This window comes from Trypanosoma brucei, assembly GCF_000002445.2.
Source record: "Trypanosoma brucei brucei TREU927 chromosome 11 chr11_scaffold01 genomic scaffold, whole genome shotgun sequence".
Classification (NCBI taxonomy): Eukaryota; Euglenozoa; class Kinetoplastea; order Trypanosomatida; family Trypanosomatidae; genus Trypanosoma; species Trypanosoma brucei.
In genome coordinates, this window is record NT_165288.1 from 3,355,898 (window position 1) to 3,383,553 (window position 27,656).

General features: G+C 50.4%; 7 protein-coding genes across 7 annotated transcripts, besides 1 other annotated feature; all 7 read right to left on the reverse strand.

Annotated features, from left to right (window-relative positions):
• Positions 1-1,055: 1,055 nt before the first annotated feature.
• On the reverse strand, positions 1,056-2,069 carry Tb11.v4.0004 (ribonucleoside-diphosphate reductase small chain; the record flags this gene model as incomplete). The annotated part of the gene is made up of 1 exon (XM_824247.1): positions 1,056-2,069. The coding sequence occupies one exon, from the start codon at positions 2,067-2,069 to the stop codon at positions 1,056-1,058; it is 1,014 nt and encodes a 337-aa protein (XP_829340.1).
• A 777-nt stretch (positions 2,070-2,846) lies between these two features.
• Positions 2,847-3,860, reverse strand: Tb11.v4.0005 (ribonucleoside-diphosphate reductase small chain; the record flags this gene model as incomplete). Its single annotated transcript, XM_824248.1, has 1 exon — positions 2,847-3,860. One exon carries the CDS (start codon positions 3,858-3,860, stop codon positions 2,847-2,849), a length of 1,014 nt encoding a protein of 337 aa, XP_829341.1.
• Positions 3,861-4,662: 802 nt separating this feature from the next.
• Positions 4,663-5,676, reverse strand: Tb11.v4.0006 (ribonucleoside-diphosphate reductase small chain; the record flags this gene model as incomplete). The annotated part of the gene is made up of 1 exon (XM_824249.1): positions 4,663-5,676. The coding sequence occupies one exon, from the start codon at positions 5,674-5,676 to the stop codon at positions 4,663-4,665; it is 1,014 nt and encodes a 337-aa protein (XP_829342.1).
• Positions 5,677-6,475: 799 nt separating this feature from the next.
• Positions 6,476-7,489, reverse strand: Tb11.v4.0007 (ribonucleoside-diphosphate reductase small chain; the record flags this gene model as incomplete). The annotated part of the gene is made up of 1 exon (XM_824250.1): positions 6,476-7,489. One exon carries the CDS (start codon positions 7,487-7,489, stop codon positions 6,476-6,478), a length of 1,014 nt encoding a protein of 337 aa, XP_829343.1.
• Positions 7,490-8,083: 594 nt separating this feature from the next.
• Positions 8,084-8,108: a microsatellite.
• Positions 8,109-8,426: 318 nt separating this feature from the next.
• Tb11.52.0001 (acyl-CoA binding protein, putative) lies at positions 8,427-10,763 on the reverse strand (the record flags this gene model as incomplete). Its single annotated transcript, XM_824251.1, has 1 exon — positions 8,427-10,763. One exon carries the CDS (start codon positions 10,761-10,763, stop codon positions 8,427-8,429), a length of 2,337 nt encoding a protein of 778 aa, XP_829344.1.
• Positions 10,764-11,702: 939 nt separating this feature from the next.
• Tb11.52.0002 (hypothetical protein, conserved) lies at positions 11,703-23,594 on the reverse strand (the record flags this gene model as incomplete). Its single annotated transcript, XM_824252.1, has 1 exon — positions 11,703-23,594. One exon carries the CDS (start codon positions 23,592-23,594, stop codon positions 11,703-11,705), a length of 11,892 nt encoding a protein of 3,963 aa, XP_829345.1.
• A 1,126-nt stretch (positions 23,595-24,720) lies between these two features.
• Positions 24,721-26,868, reverse strand: Tb11.52.0003 (oligopeptidase b; the record flags this gene model as incomplete). The annotated part of the gene is made up of 1 exon (XM_824253.1): positions 24,721-26,868. One exon carries the CDS (start codon positions 26,866-26,868, stop codon positions 24,721-24,723), a length of 2,148 nt encoding a protein of 715 aa, XP_829346.1.
• Positions 26,869-27,656: the final 788 nt, after the last annotated feature.

A 27,656-nucleotide genomic window follows, 5' to 3' on the forward strand; every position in this document is an offset into this window, starting at 1 on the left:
CGCTTGCCGCGAAGAAAGCCAACACATGTTTGATGAAGTGTCGCTCGCCGTCGTCCAGCTTCTCCCAATCCGTCATGTCATTCCCAAGGTCGATTTCCTCCACCGTCCAGATACTGCTCTCCGCCTCCTTGTACTTCTGCCATATGTCAGGGTACTTGATAGGGAAGATAACGTAGCGGTCGGGGTTTTCTGTCAGAAGTGGCTCCTCCACCTCCCCTTCCTTACGCGAGCGCTTGTGAGATTTGGGTGGCATCGTTAGCACTGTCCTTGTTTTTCTTCTCTTGATGTGTTTTCAATATACGACAGAGCAGCTAATGGAATGAATGAAGAGAAAGCTTGCACACAAGAGGCATATTGAGTAGTGAAGTAGCGAAACAGTGGAAAGAAGTGGACATCCCAACCAACGCGCACAATACATTGCCATCGTGTAACTATCAGCACAAAAAGGGTAGTCGCAATAATTGCAACCGTCCCTCCACTATGGCATTACCAAATGGAAAAACTAAAACAAGTCAAAGGGAAAAACAATGGGAACCTGACAGGTACAAAAGTGCAAAATGGTATGCCTCTTACACATTTCCCTTTCACCACCCTCACACATAGAAACTGTCATCAAGCATAGCGTGTAAATATTTGTCAGGTGAGGGCACTCTAAGCACTAATATTGAAACCAATTGTCCACCAAAGGTAAAAAGACAAGAAGAAAGGCATCTACTAAAGCGGACACATTCTCTCCCATCTATATCTATTTACATAGGTATATATCTATTTCCGGATTTACCCACGTTCGTACTTCCGTACGCACGCAGGTTCTCGTGTATGCCTATGTACGATTCTATGTGTTTGCATGCAGGCGTATGGAGGCATACGTGCTGCTGCCCACAAGCTCATTTCCTTGTTATGATATTTGTTAAAAACAACAGCCAGTACTCCAAGGAGGTGCAGTCGCTGACCTTACCAGAGTAACAGATATCTAACTCAATGAAAGTAAAGGGCATCAGCCCCATACTTTACAGTTCCCCTCACATACGGGCACGCACCAACGATAACATCCCCTAGAAATCTGCGTCCAGAGAGAAAACCTTTGACGACCTTTCGGAACTCATCACACCAGCCTTCTGATACTCACCAACCTTCTTCTCGAAAAAGTTAGTTTTCCCCTGAAGAGAAATCATATCCATGAAGTCAAATGGGTTCTTCGAGTTGCAATGACGGTCGTACCCCAAGGACACCAGGAGCCGATCGGCGACAAACTCAATGTACTGAGTCATCAGCTGAGAATTCATTCCAATTAAGCGGACAGGTAATGCATCGCAAATGAACTCTCGCTCAATTGATACTGCATTGCATATAATTTCAAGCACACGATCCCTCGGCAGCTTGTTTACGATATACTTCTCGTATAATAGGCAAGCAAAGTCAGTGTGCAGACCCTCATCACGTGAAATCAGCTCGTTGCTGAAGGTGAGCCCGGGCATCAAGCCACGCTTCTTTAACCAAAAAATGGCGCAGAACGAGCCAGAGAAAAATATGCCTTCGACAGCCGCAAACGCGACGAGCCGCGTAGGGAACGAAGTCTGACTGCCAATCCATTCAATCGCCCATTTGGCCTTTTTCTCAATACACGGAATCGTCCTTATGGCATGTAGCAGTCGTTGCTTTTCGTCGGGATCCACAACATACGTATCGATCAACACGGAGTATGTCTCACAATGGATATTTTCCATAGCAATCTGGAACCCATAGAAACATCGAACTTCAGGTACCTGCACTTCGCACATGAACCGTTCCGCAAGGTTCTCCAGCACAATGCCATCGCTTGCCGCGAAGAAAGCCAACACATGTTTGATGAAGTGTCGCTCGCCGTCGTCCAGCTTCTCCCAATCTGTCATGTCATTCCCAAGGTCGATTTCCTCCACCGTCCAGATGCTGCTCTCCGCCTCCTTGTACTTCTGCCATATGTCAGGGTACTTGATAGGGAAGATAACGTAGCGGTCGGGGTTTTCTGTCAGAAGTGGCTCCTCCACCTCCCCTTCCTTACGCGAGCGCTTGTGAGATTTGGGTGGCATCGTTAGCACTGTCCTTGTTTCTCTTCTCTTGATGTGTTTTCAATATACGACAGAGCAGCTAATGGAATGAATGAAGAGAAAGCTTGCACACAAGAGGCATATTGAGTAGTGAAGTAGCGAAACAGTGGAAAGAAGTGGACATCCCAACCAACGCGCACAATACATTGCCATCGTGTAACTATCAGCACAAAAAGGGTAGTCGCAATAATTGCAACCGTCCCTCCACTATGGCATTACGAAATGGAAAAACTAAAACAAGTCAAAGGGAAAAACAATGGGAACCTGACAGGTGCAAAAGTGCAAAATGGTATGCCTCTTACACATTTCCCTTTCACCACCCTCACACATAGAAACTGCCATCAAGCATAGCGTGTAAATATTTGTCAGGTGAGGGCACTCTAAGCACTAATATTGAAATCAATTGTCCACCAAAGGTAAAAAGAAAAAAATACACCCGATAAACAAGTGTCTTACTCCAGACATTAAAATCATCAAATGATATTAGCTATCTCACATGTAACAAGCGCACAGGTTCTCGTGTATGCCTATGTACGATTCTATGTGTTTGCATGCAGGCGTATGGAGGCATACGTGCTGCTGCCCACAAGCTCATTTCCTTGTTATGATATCTGTTAAAAACAACAGCCAGTACTCCAAGGAGGTGCAGTCGCTGACCTTACCAGAGTAACAGATATCTAACTCAATGAAAGTAAAGGGCATCAGCCCCATACTTCACAGTTCCCCTTACATACGGGCACGCACCAACGATAACATCCCCTAGAAATCTGCGTCCAGAGAGAAAACCTTTGACGACCTTTCGGAACTCATCACACCAGCCTTCTGATACTCACCAACCTTCTTCTCGAAAAAGTTAGTTTTCCCCTGAAGAGAAATCATATCCATGAAGTCAAATGGGTTCTTCGAGTTGTAATGACGGTCGTACCCCAAGGACACCAGGAGCCGATCGGCGACAAACTCAATGTACTGAGTCATCAGCTGAGAATTCATTCCAATTAAGCGGACAGGTAATGCATCGCAAATGAACTCTCGCTCAATTGATACTGCATTGCATATAATTTCAAGCACACGATCCCTCGGCAGCTTGTTTACGATATACTTCTCGTATAATAGGCAAGCAAAGTCAGTGTGCAGACCCTCATCACGTGAAATCAGCTCGTTGCTGAAGGTGAGCCCGGGCATCAAGCCACGCTTCTTTAACCAAAAAATGGCGCAGAACGAGCCAGAGAAAAATATGCCTTCGACAGCCGCAAACGCGACGAGCCGCGTAGGGAACGAAGTCTGACTGCCAATCCATTCAATCGCCCATTTGGCCTTTTTCTCAATACACGGAATCGTCCTTATGGCATGTAGCAGTCGTTGCTTTTCGTCGGGATCCACAACATACGTATCGATCAACACGGAGTATGTCTCAGAATGGATATTTTCCATAGCAATCTGGAACCCATAGAAACATCGAACTTCAGGTACCTGCACTTCGCACATGAACCGTTCCGCAAGGTTCTCCAGCACAATGCCATCGCTTGCCGCGAAGAAAGCCAACACATGTTTGATGAAGTGTCGCTCGCCGTCGTCCAGCTTCTCCCAATCTGTCATGTCATTCCCAAGGTCGATTTCCTCCACCGTCCAGATGCTGCTCTCCGCCTCCTTGTACTTCTGCCATATGTCAGGGTACTTGATAGGGAAGATAACGTAGCGGTCGGGGTTTTCTGTCAGAAGTGGCTCCTCCACCTCCCCTTCCTTACGCGAGCGCTTGTGAGATTTGGGTGGCATCGTTAGCACTGTCCTTGTTTTTCTTCTCTTGATGTGTTTTCAATATACGACAGAGCAGCTAATGGAATGAATGAAGAGAAAGCTTGCACACAAGAGGCATATTGAGTAGTGAAGTAGCGAAACAGTGGAAAGAAGTGGACATCCCAACCAACGCGCACAATACATTGCCATCGTGTAACTATCAGCACAAAAAGGGTAGTCGCAATAATTGCAACCGTCCCTCCACTATGGCATTACCAAATGGAAAAACTAAAACAAGTCAAAGGGAAAAACAATGGGAACCTGACAGGTACAAAAGTGCAAAATGGTATGCCTCTTACACATTTCCCTTTCACCACCCTCACACATAGAAACTGTCATCAAGCATAGCGTGTAAATATTTGTCAGGTGAGGGCACTCTAAGCACTAATATTGAAACCAATTGTCCACCAAAGGTAGAAAGACAAGAAGAAAGGCATCTACTAAAGCGGACACATTCTCTCCCATCTATATCTATTTACATAGGTGTATATCTATTTCCGGATTTACCCACGTTCGTACTTCCGTACGCACGCAGGTTCTCGTGTATGCCTATGTACGATTCTATGTGTTTGCATGCAGGCGTATGGAGGCATACGTGCTGCTGCCCACAAGCTCATTTCCTTGTTATGATATTTGTTAAAAACAACAGCCAGTACTCCAAGGAGGTGCAGTCGCTGACCTTACCAGAGTAACAGATATCTAACTCAATGAAAGTAAAGGGCATCAGCCCCATACTTTACAGTTCCCCTCACATACGGGCACGCACCAACGATAACATCCCCTAGAAATCTGCGTCCAGAGAGAAAACCTTTGACGACCTTTCGGAACTCATCACACCAGCCTTCTGATACTCACCAACCTTCTTCTCGAAAAAGTTAGTTTTCCCCTGAAGAGAAATCATATCCATGAAGTCAAATGGGTTCTTCGAGTTGTAATGACGGTCGTACCCCAAGGACACCAGGAGCCGATCGGCGACAAACTCAATGTACTGAGTCATCAGCTGAGAATTCATTCCAATTAAGCGGACAGGTAATGCATCGCAAATGAACTCTCGCTCAATTAATACTGCATTGCATATAATTTCAAGCACACGATCCCTCGGCAGCTTGTTTACGATATACTTCTCGTATAATAGGCAAGCAAAGTCAGTGTGCAGACCCTCATCACGTGAAATCAGCTCGTTGCTGAAGGTGAGCCCGGGCATCAAGCCACGCTTCTTTAACCAAAAAATGGCGCAGAACGAGCCAGAGAAAAATATGCCTTCGACAGCCGCAAACGCGACGAGCCGCGTAGGGAACGAAGTCTGACTGCCAATCCATTCAATCGCCCATTTGGCCTTTTTCTCAATACACGGAATCGTCCTTATGGCATGTAGCAGTCGTTGCTTTTCGTCGGGATCCACAACATACGTATCGATCAACACGGAGTATGTCTCAGAATGGATATTTTCCATAGCAATCTGGAACCCATAGAAACATCGAACTTCAGGTACCTGCACTTCGCACATGAACCGTTCCGCAAGGTTCTCCAGCACAATGCCATCGCTTGCCGCGAAGAAAGCCAACACATGTTTGATGAAGTGTCGCTCGCCGTCGTCCAGCTTCTCCCAATCTGTCATGTCATTCCCAAGGTCGATTTCCTCCACCGTCCAGATGCTGCTCTCCGCCTCCTTGTACTTCTGCCATATGTCAGGGTACTTGATAGGGAAGATAACGTAGCGGTCGGGGTTTTCTGTCAGAAGTGGCTCCTCCACCTCCCCTTCCTTACGCGAGCGCTTGTGAGATTTGGGTGGCATCGTTAGCACTGTCCTTGTTTCTCTTCTCTTGATGTGTTTTCAATATACGACAGAGCAGCTAATGGAATGAATGAAGAGAAAGCTTGCACACAAGAGGCATATTGAGTAGTGAAGTAGCGAAACAGTGGAAAGAAGTGGACATCCCAACCAACGCGCACAATACATTGCCATCGTGTAACTATCAGCACAAAAAGGGTAGTCGCAATAATTGCAACCGTCCCTCCACTATGGCATTACGAAATGGAAAAACTAAAACAAGTCAAAGGGAAAAACAATGGGAACCTGACAGGTGCAAAAGTGCAAAATGGTATGCCTCTTACACATTTCCCTTTCACCACCCTCACACATAGAAACTGCCATCAAGCATAGCGTGTAAATATTTGTCAGGTGAGGGCACTCTAAGCACTAATATTGAAATCAATTGTCCACCAAAGGTAAAAAGACAAGAAAGGCATTTACTAAAGCGGACACATTCTCTCCCATCTATATCTATTTACATAGGTGTATATCTATTTCCGGATTTACCCACGTTCGTACTTCCGTACGCACGCAGGTTCTCGTGTATGCCTATGTACGATTCTATGTGTTTGCATGCAGGCGTATGGAGGCATACGTGCTGCTGCCCACAAGCTCATTTCCTTGTTATGATATCTGTTAAAAACAACAGCCAGTACTCCAAGGAGGTGCAGTCGCTGACCTTACCAGAGTAACAGATATCTAACTCAATGAAAGTAAAGGGCATCAGCCCCATACTTCACAGTTCCCCTTACATACGGGCACGCACCAACGATAACATCCCCTAGAAATCTGCGTCCAGAGAGAAAACCTTTGACGACCTTTCGGAACTCATCACACCAGCCTTCTGATACTCACCAACCTTCTTCTCGAAAAAGTTAGTTTTCCCCTGAAGAGAAATCATATCCATGAAGTCAAATGGGTTCTTCGAGTTGTAATGACGGTCGTACCCCAAGGACACCAGGAGCCGATCGGCGACAAACTCAATGTACTGAGTCATCAGCTGAGAATTCATTCCAATTAAGCGGACAGGTAATGCATCGCAAATGAACTCTCGCTCAATTGATACTGCATTGCATATAATTTCAAGCACACGATCCCTCGGCAGCTTGTTTACGATATACTTCTCGTATAATAGGCAAGCAAAGTCAGTGTGCAGACCCTCATCACGTGAAATCAGCTCGTTGCTGAAGGTGAGCCCGGGCATCAAGCCACGCTTCTTTAACCAAAAAATGGCGCAGAACGAGCCAGAGAAAAATATGCCTTCGACAGCCGCAAACGCGACGAGCCGCGTAGGGAACGAAGTCTGACTGCCAATCCATTCAATCGCCCATTTGGCCTTTTTCTCAATACACGGAATCGTCCTTATGGCATGTAGCAGTCGTTGCTTTTCGTCGGGATCCACAACATACGTATCGATCAACACGGAGTATGTCTCAGAATGGATATTTTCCATAGCAATCTGGAACCCATAGAAACATCGAACTTCAGGTACCTGCACTTCGCACATGAACCGTTGCACAAAGTTCTCCAGCACAATGCCATCCCTTGCCGCGAAGAAAGCCAACACATGTTTGATGAAGTGTCGCTCGCCGTCGTCCAGCTTCTCCCAATCTGTCATGTCATTCCCAAGATAAATGTTTTCCATCGCCCAGAAGTTGGAACGTGCCTTCTTGTACTTCTGCCATATGTCAGGGTACTTGATAGGGAAGATAACGTAGCGGTCGGGGTTTTCTGTCAGAAGTGGCTCCTCCACCTCCCCTTCCTTACGCGAGCGCTTGTGAGATTTGGGTGGCATCGTTAGCACTGTCCTTGTTTCTCTTCTCTTGATGTGTTTTCAATATACGACAGAGCAGCTAATGGAATGAATGAAGAGAAAGCTTGCACACAAGAGGCATATTGCTTTCTAAGTGCTGTTATCACATTTGACAATCCTGTCTAAAAAACATTACTGTTTCTGTTTTTTGCTTCTTTAAAGTTAATTGTTCGTAGAGGTTCTAGGTAAGGTCGATAGTTGCTCTTGGGGAAAGCGCGTTGGCAACAGCAACGAAAAAAAAAACTCATGTTGTCCACTTTACCGAGTGGAAAGGTCGCAACAGATCCATGCAACAAACTGTAGCATTAACTCACATTAGTGGAGAGCCGCAGCGCTTCATGCACTGGGGAGAAGGCAAACTAGTGTAGCTGCCCCAACATCTACTGAATATGTATTACTGTTTGCTTTACCACTGTGAAGTCTGACCATCTTCCAGCAGATATCAGTAGACCGTAATGCCATGAAGACATCGACTAGCACACGTTTCGTTGGAACCTCATCAGCGCGACACTCATGGAGGAGGAACAAGCCAACTCGCGCAAACTCAAAGAATAGGGACCTGTGAAGAGTTGGCACCACACACACACACACACACACACACGCTGCTGAAATCGTAGAAGGATTATGTGGCTGACCCGCCCTTACAGCAGCCTAAGTAATAAAAAGTAGTGGCTAACGCTTCATGATGTAACTGGAAAGTGTGCGGGCAACAAACCCTGAAGGAGGAAAAAGTGGGACAAGCAATAACACCAATTGGACATGAGGAAGCAAGGTGAGCTGAAGCTCGCTACACAGCGACATAAGTGAATGTAGCCGCACGCAAGGATGTACCGGCGGCACTGCCCGCATGCCGCTGTTCCCTGCGCTGAAGGAACAATTGTGGGGAGGGCGCTGTTGTACAGCAGTTTATGTACGAATATCACCCAATTGAACTCTTACGATGCTCTTGTAGTGCGGATACCAGTGAAACGTATTGTTGCTCTGCAACCTCCTTACTCATCCCTTTAACCCTGCACCATGCATCCCACTTAGCGCGTCCAACCACATCGGTTAACCACGGTCTCGAAATATTGATATCGCCAACGGTAGCCTGCTTGTACAAGGCATAAATGTTCAGTTTCATGTCGTTGCTTACCATACCTACGATTCTGGCAAAGGCTTGTTGCGCCGCCGCAAATGCCGTTTCTGGGTTTTGCACGGCAGCTCTATTACCCGTTGTGTTAAAATCGGAGGTGCTTTTCTCACCAACGTCGGTAGTGGTAAAAACTTCGTGGCGCTGACGATGAAGTATGGAGTGCAGTGTGGGACACGGTGAACAGCCACCCATTAGCCGATATACCATATCCCTCGAAAATCCCAGTGGCGTGCCATCCTCACAATCCTTTAAACCATCAAAGATATCACAGCACATAACAAGCCAATCCGCCAATGCTCGTTCAGCTTCATCACGAGCTCTGGCATCAACAGACACTTGTTGCGTGGCCCATAGCTTTTCTGCACCAAGCAGCACTGACTCAACTAACCCAAAGTACAACATCTCCGCTCTTGAGCTAAACTTCTTCAGCGGAGTAGACGGTGTGGCCATCAACCATAACACACTGAAGCGCTCTGCTTCACTGGCTGGTGGTGAAGCTACGTACCGCCGGAGCGCCGCTTGCTCACCCGACGCGCTTGCTAGCAAAACCCTCAGCTTCTCACACATCATTAGTAGCAGCGGGCCATTTTGGGGGAATGAAGCTGCCACAGCCCCCGCTACCAACGCCGCCACAAATGTCACAGGCATGTCACCCACAGTTTGAGTTTCATCAATGGCCTCCACAAGAGGTAAAAATTTTTGAACCGTACACTCAAGCGAGACTAACTGCAACAAGAGGAAAAGGTGCACGCTGTGGAGTGACGCTGCGGTCGGAACGGTGGCAGGTACGTCACCGTGCCGTAACGCAGGGCTGTAGCCGCCCACGATATCGGGACCATGCTGCTCGAGCTTCAACAATGTTGAGCGGCGAAAATCTACCCAAAGAAGGATGAAAGCAAGCTTTTGGGGATCTTGCACTGGGCAGGAAAGGTAAAAATGCGGCTGTAACGGTAATTGGCACTGGCGCATACGTTTTTCGCTAGCCTCGACGCAACCGCAACCACCGCCTCTGGTGTCATCTGGCTGCTCGCCTGTGCCAGCAGTAGTCAATCTGCCGTTGTCACCTACTGAAAGGGGGGTTTCACCACAAAAAACAGGTAGTAGCAACCCATCGAAAACCTCCAAAACGTCAAACAGTGTAGCTATATTGCCGTTGCATACATCATACATGACAGTTGAATCCACCAAAATGCTGGAGAGGGGTTGAGTATCGTTACGTCGTGCAGCATTGCTTAACCTAGCAATGCGCTCGGTGAAACAGCCCTCGGGTAGGGAGACCAGCTCAGCGTTATCGCTGCCTTTAGAGCCACCTCGCGCTCTACCTCTACGGCAGCCACAGTGGCGGTCACCACGATGACGAGTCCCCTCCCACACGAGACGCAGAAGTAGCGGGCGTAAGGCTTCCGACACACAGGACAGTCTGAACGGCCATTTCACTCCCTTGCATTCAGAACTCAAGCCCAACGCACCAACATTTTCTCCATTGCTTGTGTTGCAGCTGTCGTTATTCCCTCCGTCACGAAGTGGTGATCTCTCTGAGTTAGCTCCAAAAACAACAAAAGCACCAGCAAACTCGCGCCTGATCTGGCATCTTGCGTCGCGGTCACCCAAGTTTAGTTGGCCCTGCGACTTTTCGACGCCCCCAGCCATGGTAACTCCCAAAGCATCGCTGCCACACGAAGGAGCAACCGGCAGCGATGAAATACGGCCAGATTGCTCCTCAACGTCATGGTATTCACAAGGTGTGCCGATAGCGCTTCCACACGAAACGCTGTCAAGTACAACCCCTCCATATGTTCGGTGAAATGTCACAATTGCTTCAACCACCTCTTGCCGCAGCAAAACAATGGCGAGGTGGAGTGGAAACCATTCGTCGATTCCGACCTCGTCTTGATTCTCCAAGTCCACAGGCTCGGTGTCAGGATCGTCCATAAGACTAACGTATACTAAAAGAGGGTTGTACACACGGCATGCGGCTTCATAAATGCATCCCTTGAGACTCACCTCGCGCAAACGCTGAAGCAAATCATCAAGAAACTCCGCAGGATCAGCGGGCACGCCGTCAGTTACTTCAAGAAGAAATGTTACTGGTTCCCCCAAATGCTCCGCTTTGCTCCACATCGCCCGCTAAAGCAACGGCCACTAAAGAGTCCCTTTCTATTTTCTTCTCGCGTTATATGTTACCTCCGTCTTCGTGCACAGATGAAGATGAAAACGAAGGTGGACAAAAAGTTAAAAAAGGTGTATACAGGCAAAATAAACGCATATGTATATAGCGCGGACTTAGCAACGAGGTTGCACCACTGCCACATACTGTCTCTGCGCTAAGGGGCGCCAGGGGCCGCTCACGGCATTATTGTACCATGGGCGAAGCAACAACAAACTTTTTGGCGCACGCGGGAGCCCTCGGGAGCAAAGCCCAGAGTCCCCCCTCTATCTCTAGCTTCATATGCACATATCGGCTGCATTTCCCGAAGAAACCCAACAAGAGTTGCCATGGGTAGAAAATCAAAAGAAGCGAACGGGAAACAAGGGCCTTAGGTTTGGCAGTAGGGCAAGTACCCTCCCTCACGGCCTACAACGGATTATTAGATCTGAAGGAATATACATCTATCCTCGTGAACAGGTTGATATGCACAAACATAATACAACGAGAGGGGAGAGGGGATTATGAAAATTAAAAAGGTGATCACTTCATCGGAAGTGAAAAAAAGCACCCTCTTCGCATGGCCACACCTTTCGTATGCAACTCTAAGGCGACGACAATTCATGAAAACGCTGAAGGGGTAATATACATACTGCGTAAACATGACAATGCACATTCAGTCTCACCTCCTGGACACTGAGGTGTAATCCTCCAACAGCCCCCAGCCATGAACAACAGGCAGGTCCCAATTTCTCTGTTTGCCCGTGGTGTTTGCCCTACGCCCCCCTGATGTGGCGCACTTCCCACAGACAGGCTTCAACAACATTGACCCCGCATCCCACCAACCTATGGTTGGTTTTATCCCCATCCAACTGGTAGCGCGATCATCATTCCTTTGAAGTTTCACACAACATCTATCTGACGACTTGCCCAGATCCGAACGCAGCTATGCGAGAAAACCAATCATGTAGACCCGGATTAAACGATGACATCCCATGTCCGTCATTGCTGGTCACTGCCATCAAAAACCGTACGACATCCACGGTAACCGCGCAACGCGGCATCAGCATTTGAACATTCCGCTCCATCAACGCATCGTCAACGACGGCACGTGGTATTATCGATGCAACAATCATCTGAATAAAATCAGCAACAAGTTTTGATTTAGCCTCGTCTACAGGCGATACCTCATCGGATTCGTCACACCCATCGTCCGCACCCTTCTCTTTGTAACCCGGAGCGGTGCCGGACGCAACCTTGTCAGTCGCACCGGCACCAACAATGGCGGCTCGTCCACCCCAAGGGTTTCCGTGGTTCCCACTGGCACCAACAGCTCCACTGTTGTTGCCGAACGGAGTAGCGTTAAGATTCGAAGCTCCGCTGAGGAGCCCTTCAACAGTCATCGGCGCGCGCATTGCTTTCCTTCCCGTGGTAGGTGGTGCTAGCTTCGTGAATAGCACTGACAAAACTTCATTTAGCTGCTGTGTAAGGGCGGCACCGGCGGCAATGTCCTCTTCATCCACGGCACCTTCCACGCCCGGGGGCGCTTTGGCCAAGGGCAGCGACGGTGCCGGACTTTGCATAAGGAGCAACGTGTGAGCTGCTTGGGCTTGCAGTTGCCTCATCTCCGCAACGGGGCAGTCAAACACCACACACTGCGTACTATTCCACATGTTGAAAATGGAACCGGCGTCCACCCAACGTGGCCCTTCACCGGTTGAAGCAGCAAGCGAGTGCGTCATACCTTTATTCGTCGCACGTGCAGTCTTCTTAGTTGGGTGGTAGGGTTTCTCGGCAACCGAAGGGGGCTGCGTTGCGGCTGGATCGTTGGCAGGGGAGACGACGAGCACAAACTTGAGAGTTGACACCGGTTCAGCCTGTTTGCAAGCTGCACCGCCACCATTGGCACCTTGCCCACAGCGGGGCGAGGCGGCGCGAATACTCATGTTTTCGTTGTAAGCAACAGGATCAGCGCTCGCCGACTCGTACTGGAAAGTATTGCAAATGACAGTGTTGGCGCGTGGCACGTGGAGCTGCTGGAGCGTTTGGGGAGACAATAACGAGGGAAGCGCATCTATTATGACAGGTGGCAAAAACCCAGCAGGCGACGCGTTGTCATCCCCTATTACTGTAGCCGTAGATGCACCAGTACGTTGCGTCCTGAAAGCACCACCGGGACGGGTGGCAGAAGAAGCCTGCTGCTTCAGAATTGACTCCAACGCCCCTTCGCTGTGCCACAGGTAACTGCAGCTCAGAGGGGCGGTTCTGGTCTGGAGAAACGAGCGGACATGTTGCAGGGCGAGCTCAAGATCTAGTGACTCCTGTGGTGGGAGCAAGCAGTCTAGTGAACGCTCTCGATGAAGAGCGGCAAACGCAGAAACGACCGCAGGGAGTGACACATTGTTTCTCTGAGCTGCTCGCTCTCGGTCATCACGCGTCCGCGGATGACTGGGCCCACTCGGAGGTAAAGAACCTCCCCCTCCAGCAGCGTTATCCCACCCTGGACCTTCTTTCTCCATAACATTCCCCACATTGCGCTGTTGATAATGAATGTAGGCAGTGACACTCTCAGCAAATACAACGTCAGTCCCCAGCGAAATAGCGTCATCTCCGTACAGCGAAAACACACTTGTACCGCTGAAGACATGAAATTTCATGTCGGCGACAAGTTTGGCAAGCACTGCACAGTTGGCAGCAACAATGCAAAACGCTCGGCCCGCATGTGAAAACAAGGCTGAGAGCAATAGCAGCGCAACACGTAGTATATTATAGTCGTGGATACCAACCGATACCACCTGCTTTACGACAGACATGAGCAATCGAACGGGATTCTGTCGATACGGTTCGAGTGAAGCAATCATCTCCTCTTCGCTCGACATTTCGTGAGCCATCACAGTGACCGGCGCCCCACCCATTGTTTCCCCTCCCTTTCGCTGCTGCTGCAAGGGGTTCTCTTCTTGCCTTGCTGTGATAAGCGAGGGGTTCCGCAGGCAGAGAAGGCGGGCCAACATAAAGTGACTTTCAATGAGTGCAGTGGGATGTGCTGCTGTGTCGTAACGCGATGCGACGGATAAAATGACGTCCTGCAGCAGATGTTCCGCTTGGTCAAGTAAACCCACTCGAATGTGCTCCTCAGCCAGGGTATTCACTGCCCTATGGACATAAACAGCATCCGTACTCCACGGCAAGGGGGCAAGCTGTTTCCATAAAACTTCGCGCCGGTTTTCTCTCTTCGTTACTTCCCTACTATCATCTTGCTTCCTCTCGTTGAAGCAAAAGGTAAGAGGAAGCAAACTATGTACCTGGCTGTACTCCTGCAGATTCAGTACAGCACCCTCCAGAAGGTCGATGGACGAGGTGGAACCCTTCTGGCTCTCTTTACATTGCTTTTCTCGCCTCAGGGCTTCAAGAGCCAGTATGGTCCAAGGGTGAAACAAATCCATGCGGCTGTCGCACACCAATGATCGAGAAACATCCAGCAATCCATTGAGAGTTTCCTCGGCATCACTTGCTGTCCCTGTGCGCATTGATATTGTGGCGCGGTACAAGGAAAAGACGCGTGCGCTGTATGAATCGCCGCACTGCTCGCATAGAGCGAGTGCGTGATCAACTACTTTCTGCGCTACCGAGTACTCCAGAAGGCGCACATGGTTCTGAGTCATGAGCTCATACACCTCGCACCAGAAATTGTGTGTACCCACTGTCCACAGGAAGGATGGCACATGAGGTATATTGCAGACAAACGACCCGCCATTCTCAAAAGATCTCACGAGACCCTTCAACAACCCAAGTGCTTTCATAGACTCCCCACGTACGGTATATATCCTCGATAGTAAACGCTCAGATGTGCATCGAGTGTAAGTGTCTTCTACTTCACGCCAACGTTTTGCGTTTCCACCGTCCGGTAAACGCGAAGAAGGCGGGGCGGAGTCACGCGGCACACTCTTCCTACCACGCAAGACAAATGCATTGCCGTCCCCGACAGTACTCGTTGAGTTGCCCGATTGCCGCGGGTGCTGCTGTCGCTCGCCCTGCCGCTGCTGCTGCACCTTCTGTAGTCGGGCTAGGATGACCTGAAGAATCTGCTCCGCAGCATTTAGAGCCTCACGACAAGCGCTGTTATTGTACGTGAGATTCATCGGGCGCTGACTCCCACGGGAACGCATCGCACGGCGGTCAGCCCCTGTTGTCGTGCCGGACGCTGGGGGCTGCGATTGACCACCGAGGCTTCCCCAAACGTAAGCAGCTTCCTTTCCCCCAAGGACAACAAGGCACTCCGCCAGAGTGAGCTCTACACGTTGTGACAGCCGTTTTCCGTAGTACGCCGCAACCGGTTCTGGAAGACCAGAGGCCCCCGACATCAGTGAAGAAACGGTTTGCCCCACGGACGCTCCTGCTGCATCCGCTGCTGGGCGATCATCAGACCCTGGGGAAGTAAAGCACTGCGTAATGAAAACCTGAATGCACGCCACGTTTCCAGGGCTCGTGGGGAGTTCGGTATCGTTGTATAAACCAGATTGAGATGACTCCTCCTGATGCTGCTGCTGCTGGAGTGCTTGATTATTCGGTGCTTCAGCAGCCGGCTCCGCCTGCCGGCGAGACTGCGCGCCGGTATCTGCGCCCTTTAAACCTTTAGTAGTTTTTAACGCCTCACTCCCAGAAGCGCACAGATCAAAACTCTCCAGTGCCACACACGGCACGCGCTTACCCTGACACACATCGCGCAGTATGCCCATAGAGGCCCGGAAGTTACCACTGTATGCAGCTGCCTTTGCCTGCAGTAGTCGAATTTCCACCGTTAGCGGCACATGACGCGTGTAGGTTCGTGCTAGGTATTCCGCCAAGCAGGCAACCATAGCAGAATACACTGGAAATTTAAATTGTAATAGCTCCCACCCCAAAAATAGCAGATGATGTATGATTTGCGGCATCAGTGTAGTTAATGGTTCACGAAGATGTGGCAAAACTATGATGTCCTCCAGTGCGAACCCACAAAAGTCACGCAAACATTGCGGCAGACCACTGCCTGAGGACTGCTCGAAGAGGCGCTCAAGAACACGGGCAGAAAGCAAGCACGCATCCACGGCACGTTTCTGTTGCTCCCGGTAAGTGTACATGGCGAGAGAAGTTAGTGAGAGAATGGCCAAAAGAATGCGAGGACACCCCACAGAGGCTGCTTGGAATTCGGACCACGTATCAACCGCAGTTGAGTTACGTAAGCTCTCGGGCACACCAAGTGCCGCATCCACTGAATCTAACCAACACCTTTCCGCCTCATCGCGCTGACGATGCAGTATGTAAATACGACCCAGTTCATAAAGCTCCTCTGCAAGGGGTCCAAACAGGCGGCGTTGACGGAGGTACGATATAAGATTATCGTACGACCCGGTGACGTCGTGCAGTGATGTGGGTCGTGACGCGCCGTTGGTGTCGTCAGCATTAGGAGGATTCGTACCACATACCACACTGTCATCCGCTCGTACCGTGGCGCGGGGGCGCGAAGTCTCCACAAGAACATCTGACACAAGCGAACATTCATCAGCAGAGAAGTTGAAAGATGCGTTCGGCATGGACAAAACGGACATTTTGCTGTCACCCTGGGTACCCCATGAGGGCAGCAGCGTCCGACCCAGACGCTGCATAGCACGTGAATAGGCTTCTGTTTTGGTATACCTCCTCCATGTCCAACGCGCATTTCTGGATAGCGACTTTTGCCTCGACTCGTCCCGGTACACCTCTAAGAGTTTGTCCACAGTTTCCTTTGCAATAGGTTCCCCAATCATACACTGCACGTTCAGTACAAAAGGTAACAAATGCCTCGAAAAGGAACCGCTTGTTAACTTCTGAACTTCCTCCGCAATTTGCAGGGACGCCAGTTGACAACTGAACTGTGCACATTTCAACAGAAACACCAGTTTGTCAATGGCTGTGCCCATAGGTATTGTGTAACCAAGACGCTTCGCGGCAAGCTCCATACCATTGGGGTCTTCGAAAGAAATTGGCTTCGTGATACACCTCACGGTGCCAGCTTCCTCAGTCTTCTTCCTCCGCTTCTTCGACACTCTCGCCTCCCATTGCTGCCGCTGGACCACGGCCGTATCGTACGCGCACTTCCTTTCCTCAGCTTCTTGCTCAAGTAGGCTGCAGTCAACTTCCAACTCACGAAGGAAGTAACCCACATCCGGTATTACATCCACCCACATCTCCATCAACGAACTCAACTGCAATGAGGACTGCCATTGAATCCTCGTACGCTCAAAACTCTCCCTCGCACATACCTCGTGTGTCTGATAAAGCAGCGAATGGCCCCTCTTCCGCTGTTCCACGTCACGAGCATGCTCAAGGTAAGCCTCTTCATATTGACCTGCGGGAGAGAAAAGGGAAAAAAGGGAGGGAACGCGTCCCTGAAATGGTAGCTGCTCATCCAGCAGCACATCGCGTCTGACTTTAACGGCATTCGGTTGTACGATCCCCAGGTCACGGCGATAGTCTACATACCCTTCCCATAGCAGAAGCAACGTTCTCTGCATCGTTTGTGCAAGGGGGCATATGTACGGTCCAAGGGCAACCAGCTTTTCGCGGGAACGAGGACCCGTGCGCATAACGGAAGCTCGTTGCTCCGTAGCTGAAAGTGTCCCCACAAATCGGTACAGGCGCGGATCAATGAAGCCGTCCGCGGCATCGCTAGAGTATGTCCCACCGCACGAAGGTGAACCCCGGCCACCGGCGTCCTCAGCGAGTGTCTGCTGCGCGTCGTTCAGTGGCTGCACGTCTGCGGGATCGTCGCATACAAACGTGCGAATCCCGTCGACCGCAAGTAGAACCACCTGGAACGCTTGAGCTGGTAAACCGCAACGGTTGAACAACCTAGCAGACCGCATAGCGTGCGACAAAAACCTCTCTTCCTCATCTCCTTCATCCAATGCTGTCCCTTGCACGGCACGCTTACCCTTTGGCATGTCCTCAGTCAAAGCTGACACGGACTCGTCAACACCTCCCTTCACTTTGCTCGCGCGGCGGGAAACCTTCCCAGACGTATCTAATGTGGCTTTCTCTTGGAGCACCTGGCATTGCTCCAACTGCAGTAGTGACATCTTCTCCAGGAAAAAATACAGCTTCGCTGTGAAAGGAACGCAAAACTGCATGATACGGGCCCTCAGCCACCGTGCAATCTGTCGTCTCCACACCCAGGCAAACCCACGGGTGAGTTGTCGCAATGTTTCCTTCTCAACAGGTGACCATTCTCCCTCCGCTGTATTACTAACAATATGTTGTCCCAGTTCATTTATAGGCGCAACCTGAGCCCTCGCATCCTCGGCCGCCAACTCTTTTGCACTCTCCAGTGCGGTCGGGTTATCAGTCGTCGATGCATCGACTGAGGAAGTACCCTTCAACTGTATGTGCAAGTACCCTTCTCGGCGGAGCCAGCTCCTCATGCTTTCAATCAATCCATTCTGGTGCTCGTTAATAAGGGTGCGGATATCCTTAAGGCGCTTTAATGTATCCAGTGCCAGCCGTCGCGCATTCACGACATCACCTTGCTCCATCAGGCTCTCTACGACATATGCAGCTGTCCGCGCGTACATGGGATGATCGCACACCTGATGGAGCCGTTCGATGGCTAGCTGCGCTGATCGACTGTGCACTGCTCGGACCACCTCCAACAACCATGGCGGAATACCTTCTAATACCACGCAGTTGGGCGTCGCAGCCAACACCGAGTCGAGTGCTTTGTCGCATGAAGAGAAGACTTTTCTCAAGGAGCCGGCAACCTGAGCAGGCACTTTGAAAAGAATCTCCCCCAGGAGCTCCACATATTCGATGGGTACGCAGTCGTCGACGATGTCGTCTAACATTACGTACGAGCTTCCGGGAAATGTCGAAACACCGGCAGCGCACTCAGCAGGGGCGCCGGTTGTCTGGGATGGTGCCGCAGAGCCCACCCTGGAGCCGCGGCGAAGGCGAGATGAAGTCCCGCGCGAGGCGTTTTCGCCTCGGTTGCCTGGAGCTGGTGTCCCCTGCGTACCTTCGGGAGCGCTTCCCTTTGAATTCACGACGCGCTGCACTCTGCGCGCACTGCAGCGAATTCGGTGTCTGTGACGGCGCTGCCGCAAGTTAGGAGCGTTGTATACATCGTTCCATACACGCTCAAATGCCTGAAGAAGAAGCTCATACCACCCAGCGATGGTCGAAGGAAGGTCAGATAAATCCTCAGAACAGCGCTCGGGCGACACTACCGGGGCCCCTGCAGGGGTTGTTGCTCCCGCCTGTTGCCCCACAATTTGGTCCTTGCTGTTAGTATCAGCATGCAAATTGGCGCAAGGGGCAGAACAGGGCATAGAAGCCATCCTTCGTATCGTAAGGAGTAATGCACCAAGAACGCGAACCGCCAACAACTGCACGTCCGGATCATCAGACGTGGAGGTGGGATGTAACAACAGGATCTTACACAATGTGCCGAGCGGCCGCAGCACAACAGGACAGTAATTGTCGTCCACAAGTGTTGGAAGGAGGGCGTTGAACAACTCGAAGGCACAGCGCATCATACGTCCATAATCTTTAACGCGGAACGCAAGCTCCATGACAAACCGAATTCGGTATGCGCAGCGCATATATACAACTTGAGTCTCCTGCAACTTATAACGTTTTGGGAAAGGCACCTCGACCAACATGCTGTGCTCAGTAAAAGGCATGAGCCCTGTGGTACAAAAGTTTTTGTAAGCGTGGCCTTTCATATCGCCCACAGACATCCAAAGAATAGCCGAAACAAGCGCTCGCAGTTGCAATGGTGATGACGCAGACAAGATTTCCTCGCTCGGTTGGAACTCTAGGGGGCTTATGATGGTGTTACCATCCCCAGTTGGTGAGGGAGAGCGACGCGAACCCTCCGCGGTGACGGTAGCTGCTTCCCTAGTAATTGTACCGACGCTCCGTGACGCCGCTGAGTCTCGGAGACATGGCGCATTGCTCTTATCACACAAAAAAGCTGCGTGCAGTACATCCCTTGACTTCTCCATCCACTCCGTAAATCCTAGCTTCCCACATATGGTCACGGCGTAGCACCAAATCATGAGAGGAGAGTACGCACTCCCCTCGCGCGGGGCCAGTTTGTCAACCCCAAAACTCCCATTTGATCCACTCCACTCGGGACGACACAGCAGATGAAAAGCCTCTTCTAGCATTTCCCGCTGTACCTTCCGCCGGGGTTGATGGGATGCCAAACACAACAAGACAAGCGCTAGTAGTAATGCGTCCGAACTCTCCCGCGCCCACGCAACAAGCCGTTTCCTCTCTCGCTCATTGGTATCCAAAAACTGTGGTTCCTCCTGGATAAGTGACTTTAGAATATTCTTCTCCTTCAGCGTAACGGCGCCATAAATATTAGCCTTCGCCTGGCGCTCCTTAATTCGTGTGACGTCCTCTCTGTGCCTTTCAATAGCTGCAAAAGATTGTTGATACAAACTAGCACACCAACACAGTTCGATTCGACAACGCATTAAATCAGTCCTTATATCACGCACCTCCTGCTCACCACTAGCCACCAACGCAGACACATGCGACCCTAAACCTAATCTAGCACCAGTATCAACCCCTGCAACCTGTGCGGAGTTATGCATATCCAACAGATGCGTCGCACTGGAAAGCCACCTCAACGCAATATTAATGGCAGAAATCCCTAGCATGGCGTGGTGATGCTTTTTGCGAAATACGCAGGCGGAGTCCACACCCTTTGGGAGCCCATCTACCGATCCACCAACCTCCCCTCCTTGATGCGATGTCGGTGATGCCGATCCCGCAGCTGCCTCCCCTGAAACCGCATTTCCATCATTGTCGTCACCGGCCCCTTGGGCACCAACAACTTTCTCTTTAACTACTTCTACCTCCGCCACAACCTCTTTTGCATATCTCAGAACAAGTTCGCTAAAGTCGACAGCGCTTGTCAGCCCACTACTCGCCTTCACATCCAAGTATGTGCATATGATCTCGTGATACAACTCCACCGGGTCCTTATCCAGTTGGTGCCCCGATGCGACACTCACCCCATTGCCATCACGCAAGAGGGGCGCTGACCTTGTCACAACTGGAAGCTTGCTGGGGGAGTAGCGGGCCATACGGTGGAGTAAAAACTCCGCGCCACGCTCCAGCAGTTGCTGACAGACTACCCGCACGGACTCCGACACCGCTGTGGTTGAACTCAGCAGAGGTGGGTACAAAACAGAGGATGACGTCATGGAGGGAGAGGCAGAGGACAAGCCGTCAACGGGGGCACCGAAGGCCACAGCGATAGCACTGTCGTTATTATTACTGTTGGATACACTAATCAACAGAGGCCCTTTACACTGCTCCAACAGCCTCCTGAGATGCTCAGCGACGGGAAAGATACTGTAAATATCTTCCAAAGAATGTCGATCAGCACCACTTTCAGCTGCTCCACACCCGCGCACCCTTCGCATGTGCCGAAGGATGTGTAAAGAAGCGGTGAATACATTTGCTAAAGCCCACACGGGTGATCGCGAGTGCCGTCCACCCACCTTTCCGCTTTCAGGCGATGGTGAAACTGGGCGCGAAGCCAACCCCTCATCACTTTCACCGAGTTTCCGCCACAATAGACTAGTGGAGCAGATGCAAAGCCGCCCATACAAATCGACATCCGGGGCATCATACAACACGCAATGAAGCAACAATGCTGTAGCGATGCTCTCTTCCTCCGTTTCCGTTAAGCGGGAGATCGATCGTCCATCACGCTGCTCCTCGTTTCCATGAAAGAGGAAAGGACCTGGTGGCTTTGGGTACCCAATTTCACAGAGCAGGGCCTCCAGGGTAATACTCCCAAGCAGTACATCGTCTTCGACAACACTGAACTCTTGGGGCACAACATTCCCTTCACGGCCCTTCCGACGGGGCGCAGCACTCTTCTTCCCCGTAGACTTTGTGGCGGGCGCATCCACAGCGAACGCATTATTTGCGGCTTTAGTCGTTTCAGAGCTATCAAAACCCTCTAGCCGGCATCGTTCCGCGATTGTAGGGTTTTCCTTCAGATAATTGCGCACCGCGTGACGCGCCAAAAATTCGAGTGCCGAAGTCGCCCACAAGTGCAACTTACCCATGAATGTGCTCGGATCAAATGCAGCATCACCAAGTTGATCGGTTCTACTTCTTGGTCGTGTCGTAGGGGGTATTGAAGTGATGGCCACAGCGAGCAAGAAACGCATTAGAGGGCCCCGAGCTCTCTCAACCAACCTTGTCTTTTTCAACGCATCCATGTTGCGGCGATCCCTTGATTTTTGCTGTTGCTTGGCCTTATTAAGGCGATACCCTGCTCCTCCAACGAGTGCGGCAGACACCTCCGAGGCAGTTGGCAACTCCACTCTCATCAGTGTCTGCCATGCCTTGTCAAGCACATCAAGTCCACTGCAGGGAAGGTCACCGTTATACGCTTCAGAACCATCACGAACAGTAGAATCTCCAACACTTGGCACCTGTTTGGTGCCATGCGCCCCATCTCCAGCTCCACCGACACTCGGTTGTGGAGGTGAATACCTTTCCGCGCCTGATCCATTCACGTACCAAGTGTACCTCAACACAGTGAGGTGGACATTGTACAAAGCCACGAGCAGAATCTCCCTGGTTTCCTCTGAAGGCCCAACCCCGTCTACAAACTCAAGTTCCACAAGTTCCCGTACCTTCACCAGCGTGCGCTGCGCTTGGTGCAACGCTTCCTCATACATCCCTTGCCGTTCATAACAATTGCATAAAAGCTCATATAGTCGCACGCGCCAAAGCAAGTAGCGCGAAGTTGAGAGCTTGAGTGTCCCCGACTCACATACCTCGATGCAGTACGCAGTAGAACGTGCAATAACCGGCATTACCACCGCAGTGCTCCCACTTGCGAAACGCATCAAATGCAGGCACATTTCATATATCATGACGGTGGCGTTGAACAGGACAAAGTAGTTCAAATCCGCCTCCACGTCACAAGCGGAAACAAGCCTATGGACTACATTCTCTAAACACGACGTCGCTTGCTGTAAAACACCGGGGCGGCACCGGAACGAAGAGGCGCCGGTGAAAAGCCGAAAAAACTGGCATGCTTGAGTAAGCAACTCGTACTGCACAACGACGCGCCAAGCGTCAGTAAACTTCGCCCGCCTCTCTTGATCAACCTCCTTTGAGACAAACCGCAGACTGCGCCTGCCGGCCGTGGGTGTCTCTCCCTCAGTTTGCAAAAGGCGACCAAACGCTGTGGTTTTCCTGGCGCTTTTTGATATTGCTGAGACTGTGCCCGCTACGGCGCAAGCATCGCGCAGCGTTGTATTCACATCCTTCTCGATAGACTTGAGACAAATATTCATCGCATCATCGTATAAACCACGCGACACAAGGAAGTACGCAGCGAAGATGCACTCCTCCGCGTACTGGACAGTAACGTCGAACGCTGGGTGACGGTCACGTCGGTCGGCATGCAGACCTGCCACAATAAAAGACTTTCTGCCTTCCCCCTTTGCAGCCGGAGACGTCTGGCTTGCTGCTTGCGGCGACAGGCTGGGTGGCCCACCTCCATACCTTCTGCTGGCGTTACTCCTGTTAAAAGAAGCAATGCTACAAGCCGCTCGACTACGTATACTCCCCGTGGGGCTGCAAAAGGCACCGCCCATGGCGATATTGCGCTTTCTACTGTCAAGAAGTTGCTCAAGAAAAACACGATTCCGCCGTATATCGGACGATTGCGTCGCAGCGTCCTGTTGAAGCGCAAAGTACCGCAGTTTCTGGTGGAAACTAATGTGGTATTCATCGTTCGCTGTCATTGTATAACTCCTTCGCACTACTTCTGCCTGTTGTTGCCGTGCCCGCCGGCCGTTGTTGCTCTCTGATTTTCTCCTTCAGTGTCTTTCTTTTACACCACTTCCTTTGAAACAGAGGGATATATGAGAGTGATTCGAAGGAAAAAAACAGAGGTAAGACAAATGTCATTGAAAGTTAGTGAAGGTTAAAGGAGTGAAAACAAAAAAACTATTGATTCTAACCGCCTGGCGTCGAGGAACCAGCACGTAATGGCTAGCAGTCGTTACAAAAAAAAAAAGAAAGACAAAAAACACCTGTGGGAGTTAGTTTGTGTTGGGTCCTCCACATGTCCAACCGGTCATCAATCGGCTTTATTTTAACGGCGGGTTCAAGGGTAACAAAAAGGGAGGCAAGTGGGAGGTTTACCTCAACTAGCCAAGTTTCTGCGGTTTACTGCTGCTGCCATGTAAAGTTGTGTCGTTCCGGAGGTCCGTTACCTTTGTTGACCGCTGACGCTCTAATATTACATTACTGTTACGGCAACTAACGGTCACTCACATGCAACACGCGGCAATAAGGCACGACGCCAACCGAGGAAAACAGAGACACACACATATTCATTTGTCATCTTACCCATTTATAATACCCGCCTCGGTGCCTGCTGTCCCAAGTATAAACACACGAGAGGGGCACACAGGAAGATGCTCCGTGGGCGGGCGGTGATGGTAATTTAAAAAAAAAAAGTAACAACAACAATAATAATATGGACTGAAGGTGAATAACAACAACTGTAGAAAGTTAAAATATATACACATATGTGCATATAATGGTGCAGACAGATAAAATAATGACGATAAATGCGGTATGGGGAAACGATAAGAAGACCAAAAAGGAAGAACACCCATGCCAATTAACCATATAAAAATTTTTCCCCAAACACCCTCCCCTTATGTCCCTTTACCACCCCTCCTCGTCGCTTTTTGTTTTTTTTGCCATGCGTCTTGTCGCTGTTAGCCCCCACACAAACACACACGCCAGCTCCTTCACCCTCTTTCGCGTTTCGCCTCCCTTGACTATTACCCTTCTACCTCATTTTCTGTGAAACACATCCTACCTTAGCTCCACAAGTTTCAGCTATTCCTTACCTACCTACTTCCGCAGCAGCTGCCGTACATTGAGATGCTTCAGCACAAAAGCCTGTTGTATTGCGTTTTCTCGCAAGTACTTGTAGCGGTCACTTGCAGAAAAGTGTCCACTCTCCAGATCCATTTTCAGCAACACCTCATTGCTGTCTGTCTTGAGTTCACGGAGCTTTGACGCCCATTTCGCCGGTTCCCAATACGCGACGCGTGGGTCGTGCAATCCGGCCTGAATCATCAAATGAGGGTAATCCTGTGCACGCACGTTGTCAATTGGACTGTAGCTGTTCATGTAGTCAAAAAACTTGTACTCATTCGGATTCCCCCACTCCTCCCACTCGCCTGTCGTAAGAGGAATGCTTGGATCACACATGGTTGTCATTACGTCCACAAAAGGGACACCCGCGAGGGCGACGTGGAATAAATCTGGCCGCATATTCAACACGGCACCCACCAGCAATCCACCAGCACTTCTTCCCTCGCAAGAAAGCTGCGCGGGTGTTGTGAGACCAGAGGAAATAAGGTGCTCCGCGCATGCAATAAAGTCCATGAAGGTATTCCGTTTGGTCAAGTACTTTCCCCCAACTTCATACCACGTACGACCCATCTCACCGCCGCCTCGCACGTGCGCAATAGCATATATCATACCCCGATCAACATACGGCAGGAACCGTGAGTTAAACTCAGGCTCAATGCAAATGCCGTAGGAACCGTATCCATAGAGCATGGTGGGGTTGGGCTTCTTCAAATCGATACTGGTATCGTATACGAGCGAGATGGGAACTTTTGTTCCGTCAGGAGCTGTAGCCAACTCCCTCCGACAAACGTAATTCTTCGATTGAAAGCCGCCCCCCACCTTACGCGCCTTCACAACCTTGCGTTCTCCGCTCAGTACGTCCTCGTCGTACCATACAGTGGGGGTTGTCATGGATGAATACCTCAGGCGCAGCAGTGACGCATCGTATGTCTTCATTTGAGAACAAACCACATGGGCAGTGAAAACAGGCTCATCGAAGTGCAGCTCCTTCAGCGTTGCAGAGCTGAAAAGGCTGTCAGGCCCGAGCCTGACCGTCCATACGCGCGTCAAACCATCGCGGCGGCCGGATAGAACTGCAAATTTGGCGAATACGGCGACATCATCAATAGTTACCTTGTCGTCATGGGGTATTAGTACGGTCCCCCAATCTGTGGGTGCACTCCGCTTGGTCAATACAACCTTACCATTTACGCACTTGTCTTTATTTGTCAGCACTATCAGTGTGTCCGTGCCGTGCATCTCCACAGTGTAGCGAACCCCCTTCTCACGGGGTCGTACCATCTCGAGTGTGTTGTGCTTAACACCCTTGCGCAGATCCAACAGAAGTGACTCCGAAGTTTCTGATGACATAGAGCAAATGATCAGCGTCTTGCCGTCACCCGACTTCCCCACACCCACCGAGAAGAGTGGATCGTCGTCGGTGTAGAGGCATACATCTTCACTTTGCGGTTGGCCAATAATGTGACGCCATACCTTGTTGTCACGCTTGGAAGCATCTTTCGTAATGTAAAAGAAGCATTCGGCATTGGGCCCCCACACAACACTTCCGTTTGTGCCTTCAACCTTGTCCGCCACCACGTCCCGTACGAAACGGATGCTGTACACCTCATCCCCGCAGTAATCAACGGAGTATGCTACAAGCGCATGTTCTGGTGGGGCGGGCGCCACGCAACCCACGACACAAAAAGATTTGCCCTCGGCGAGCTTATTTTCGTCCAGTACAATCTCCTCATCCTCACCCTCACCCGGCGTCTTCCCGGCCGGTACGCGACAATGAAGCTTGTACGACAACCCCTTTACATCACGCGTGTAGTACAAGAAGCGGTCGTAGACGTAGGGGGCCGACATGTCCGTTTCCTCAATGTGTGAAATGTGCTCTTGGTAAATGGTTTCCGCCAGGTCTTTAATATCGACCGCGCGCTTCTCGTAATAATCCTTCTCCAAGTGGAGGTGGGCGAGGACTTCGGGATCGGCACGGTTATCATCGCGAAGCCAAAAGAGTGGGTCGACCTTGCGGCGGGGCGGGTCCATTGGGTTGGCGCCGCGGTCCTCGCCCTCAACTTTGCCAAAAACCACCTCGTGGGGCCGATGTGCGGCGATTGGACCACGTTCAGTTTGCATGATTGCGATGGAAAGTGCCTCCGAGTGTGCAAGTGTATACAATTGTGTTGAGGGAGCCCAGCAATCGGATGATAATAGTTATTTCCTTTCCTTTTAATTATGTCGTTATTTTGCTTCCTCACGCACAGTGATATTCCTTCCTTGTTCCTTCGTTCCTCCGTTTTACAGGGTGTAGGGTGAAAGGGAAAGAAACTTGATAAATTTTGCTGTAGGTTTACAGCGATCATAACCTCCACCACTGCCCTTTTAAAAAAGAAATATTTAGACTCTTCAGCCGTCCTTCCCCTGTGATAAGCTTCTCTTCCACCAAAAAGCACACACAAACATATGTGAGCATACCTCCTCGTAAATACATGGGTAAATAACACCACAAACGTCAACAAAAAGCTTTGAGGTAAGGGATGCTCCTGAGATAACACGGTCTCATTATCAATGGGTGATAAGGCACTGAGATATAAGAAGTGATGGAGCCATGAAGCCATAATCCATCGGAAAGACCAAATCAGCGCCCAATGGTGGCACACACCTCGTCCTGTGAATTCTTCACACACCTTCCCTACCCCCCCCTTTTTTCTCACTCTTTTTAACATTGCATCCACTTCCCACACCTCGCGTTGCAAGCGTTTAGTGCGGCTTGTGTAGTATACGTCTCCCAACCCACCAACAGACCGTAAGCTACCCTAAAATCCCCATGTAACCGTCCGAGCGAACGGATGTACACGTTGACAGCTCGCCAGAAGCAAGTGAGACTCCTCTACAAACATGTAATGTACACACCCAATCTAACC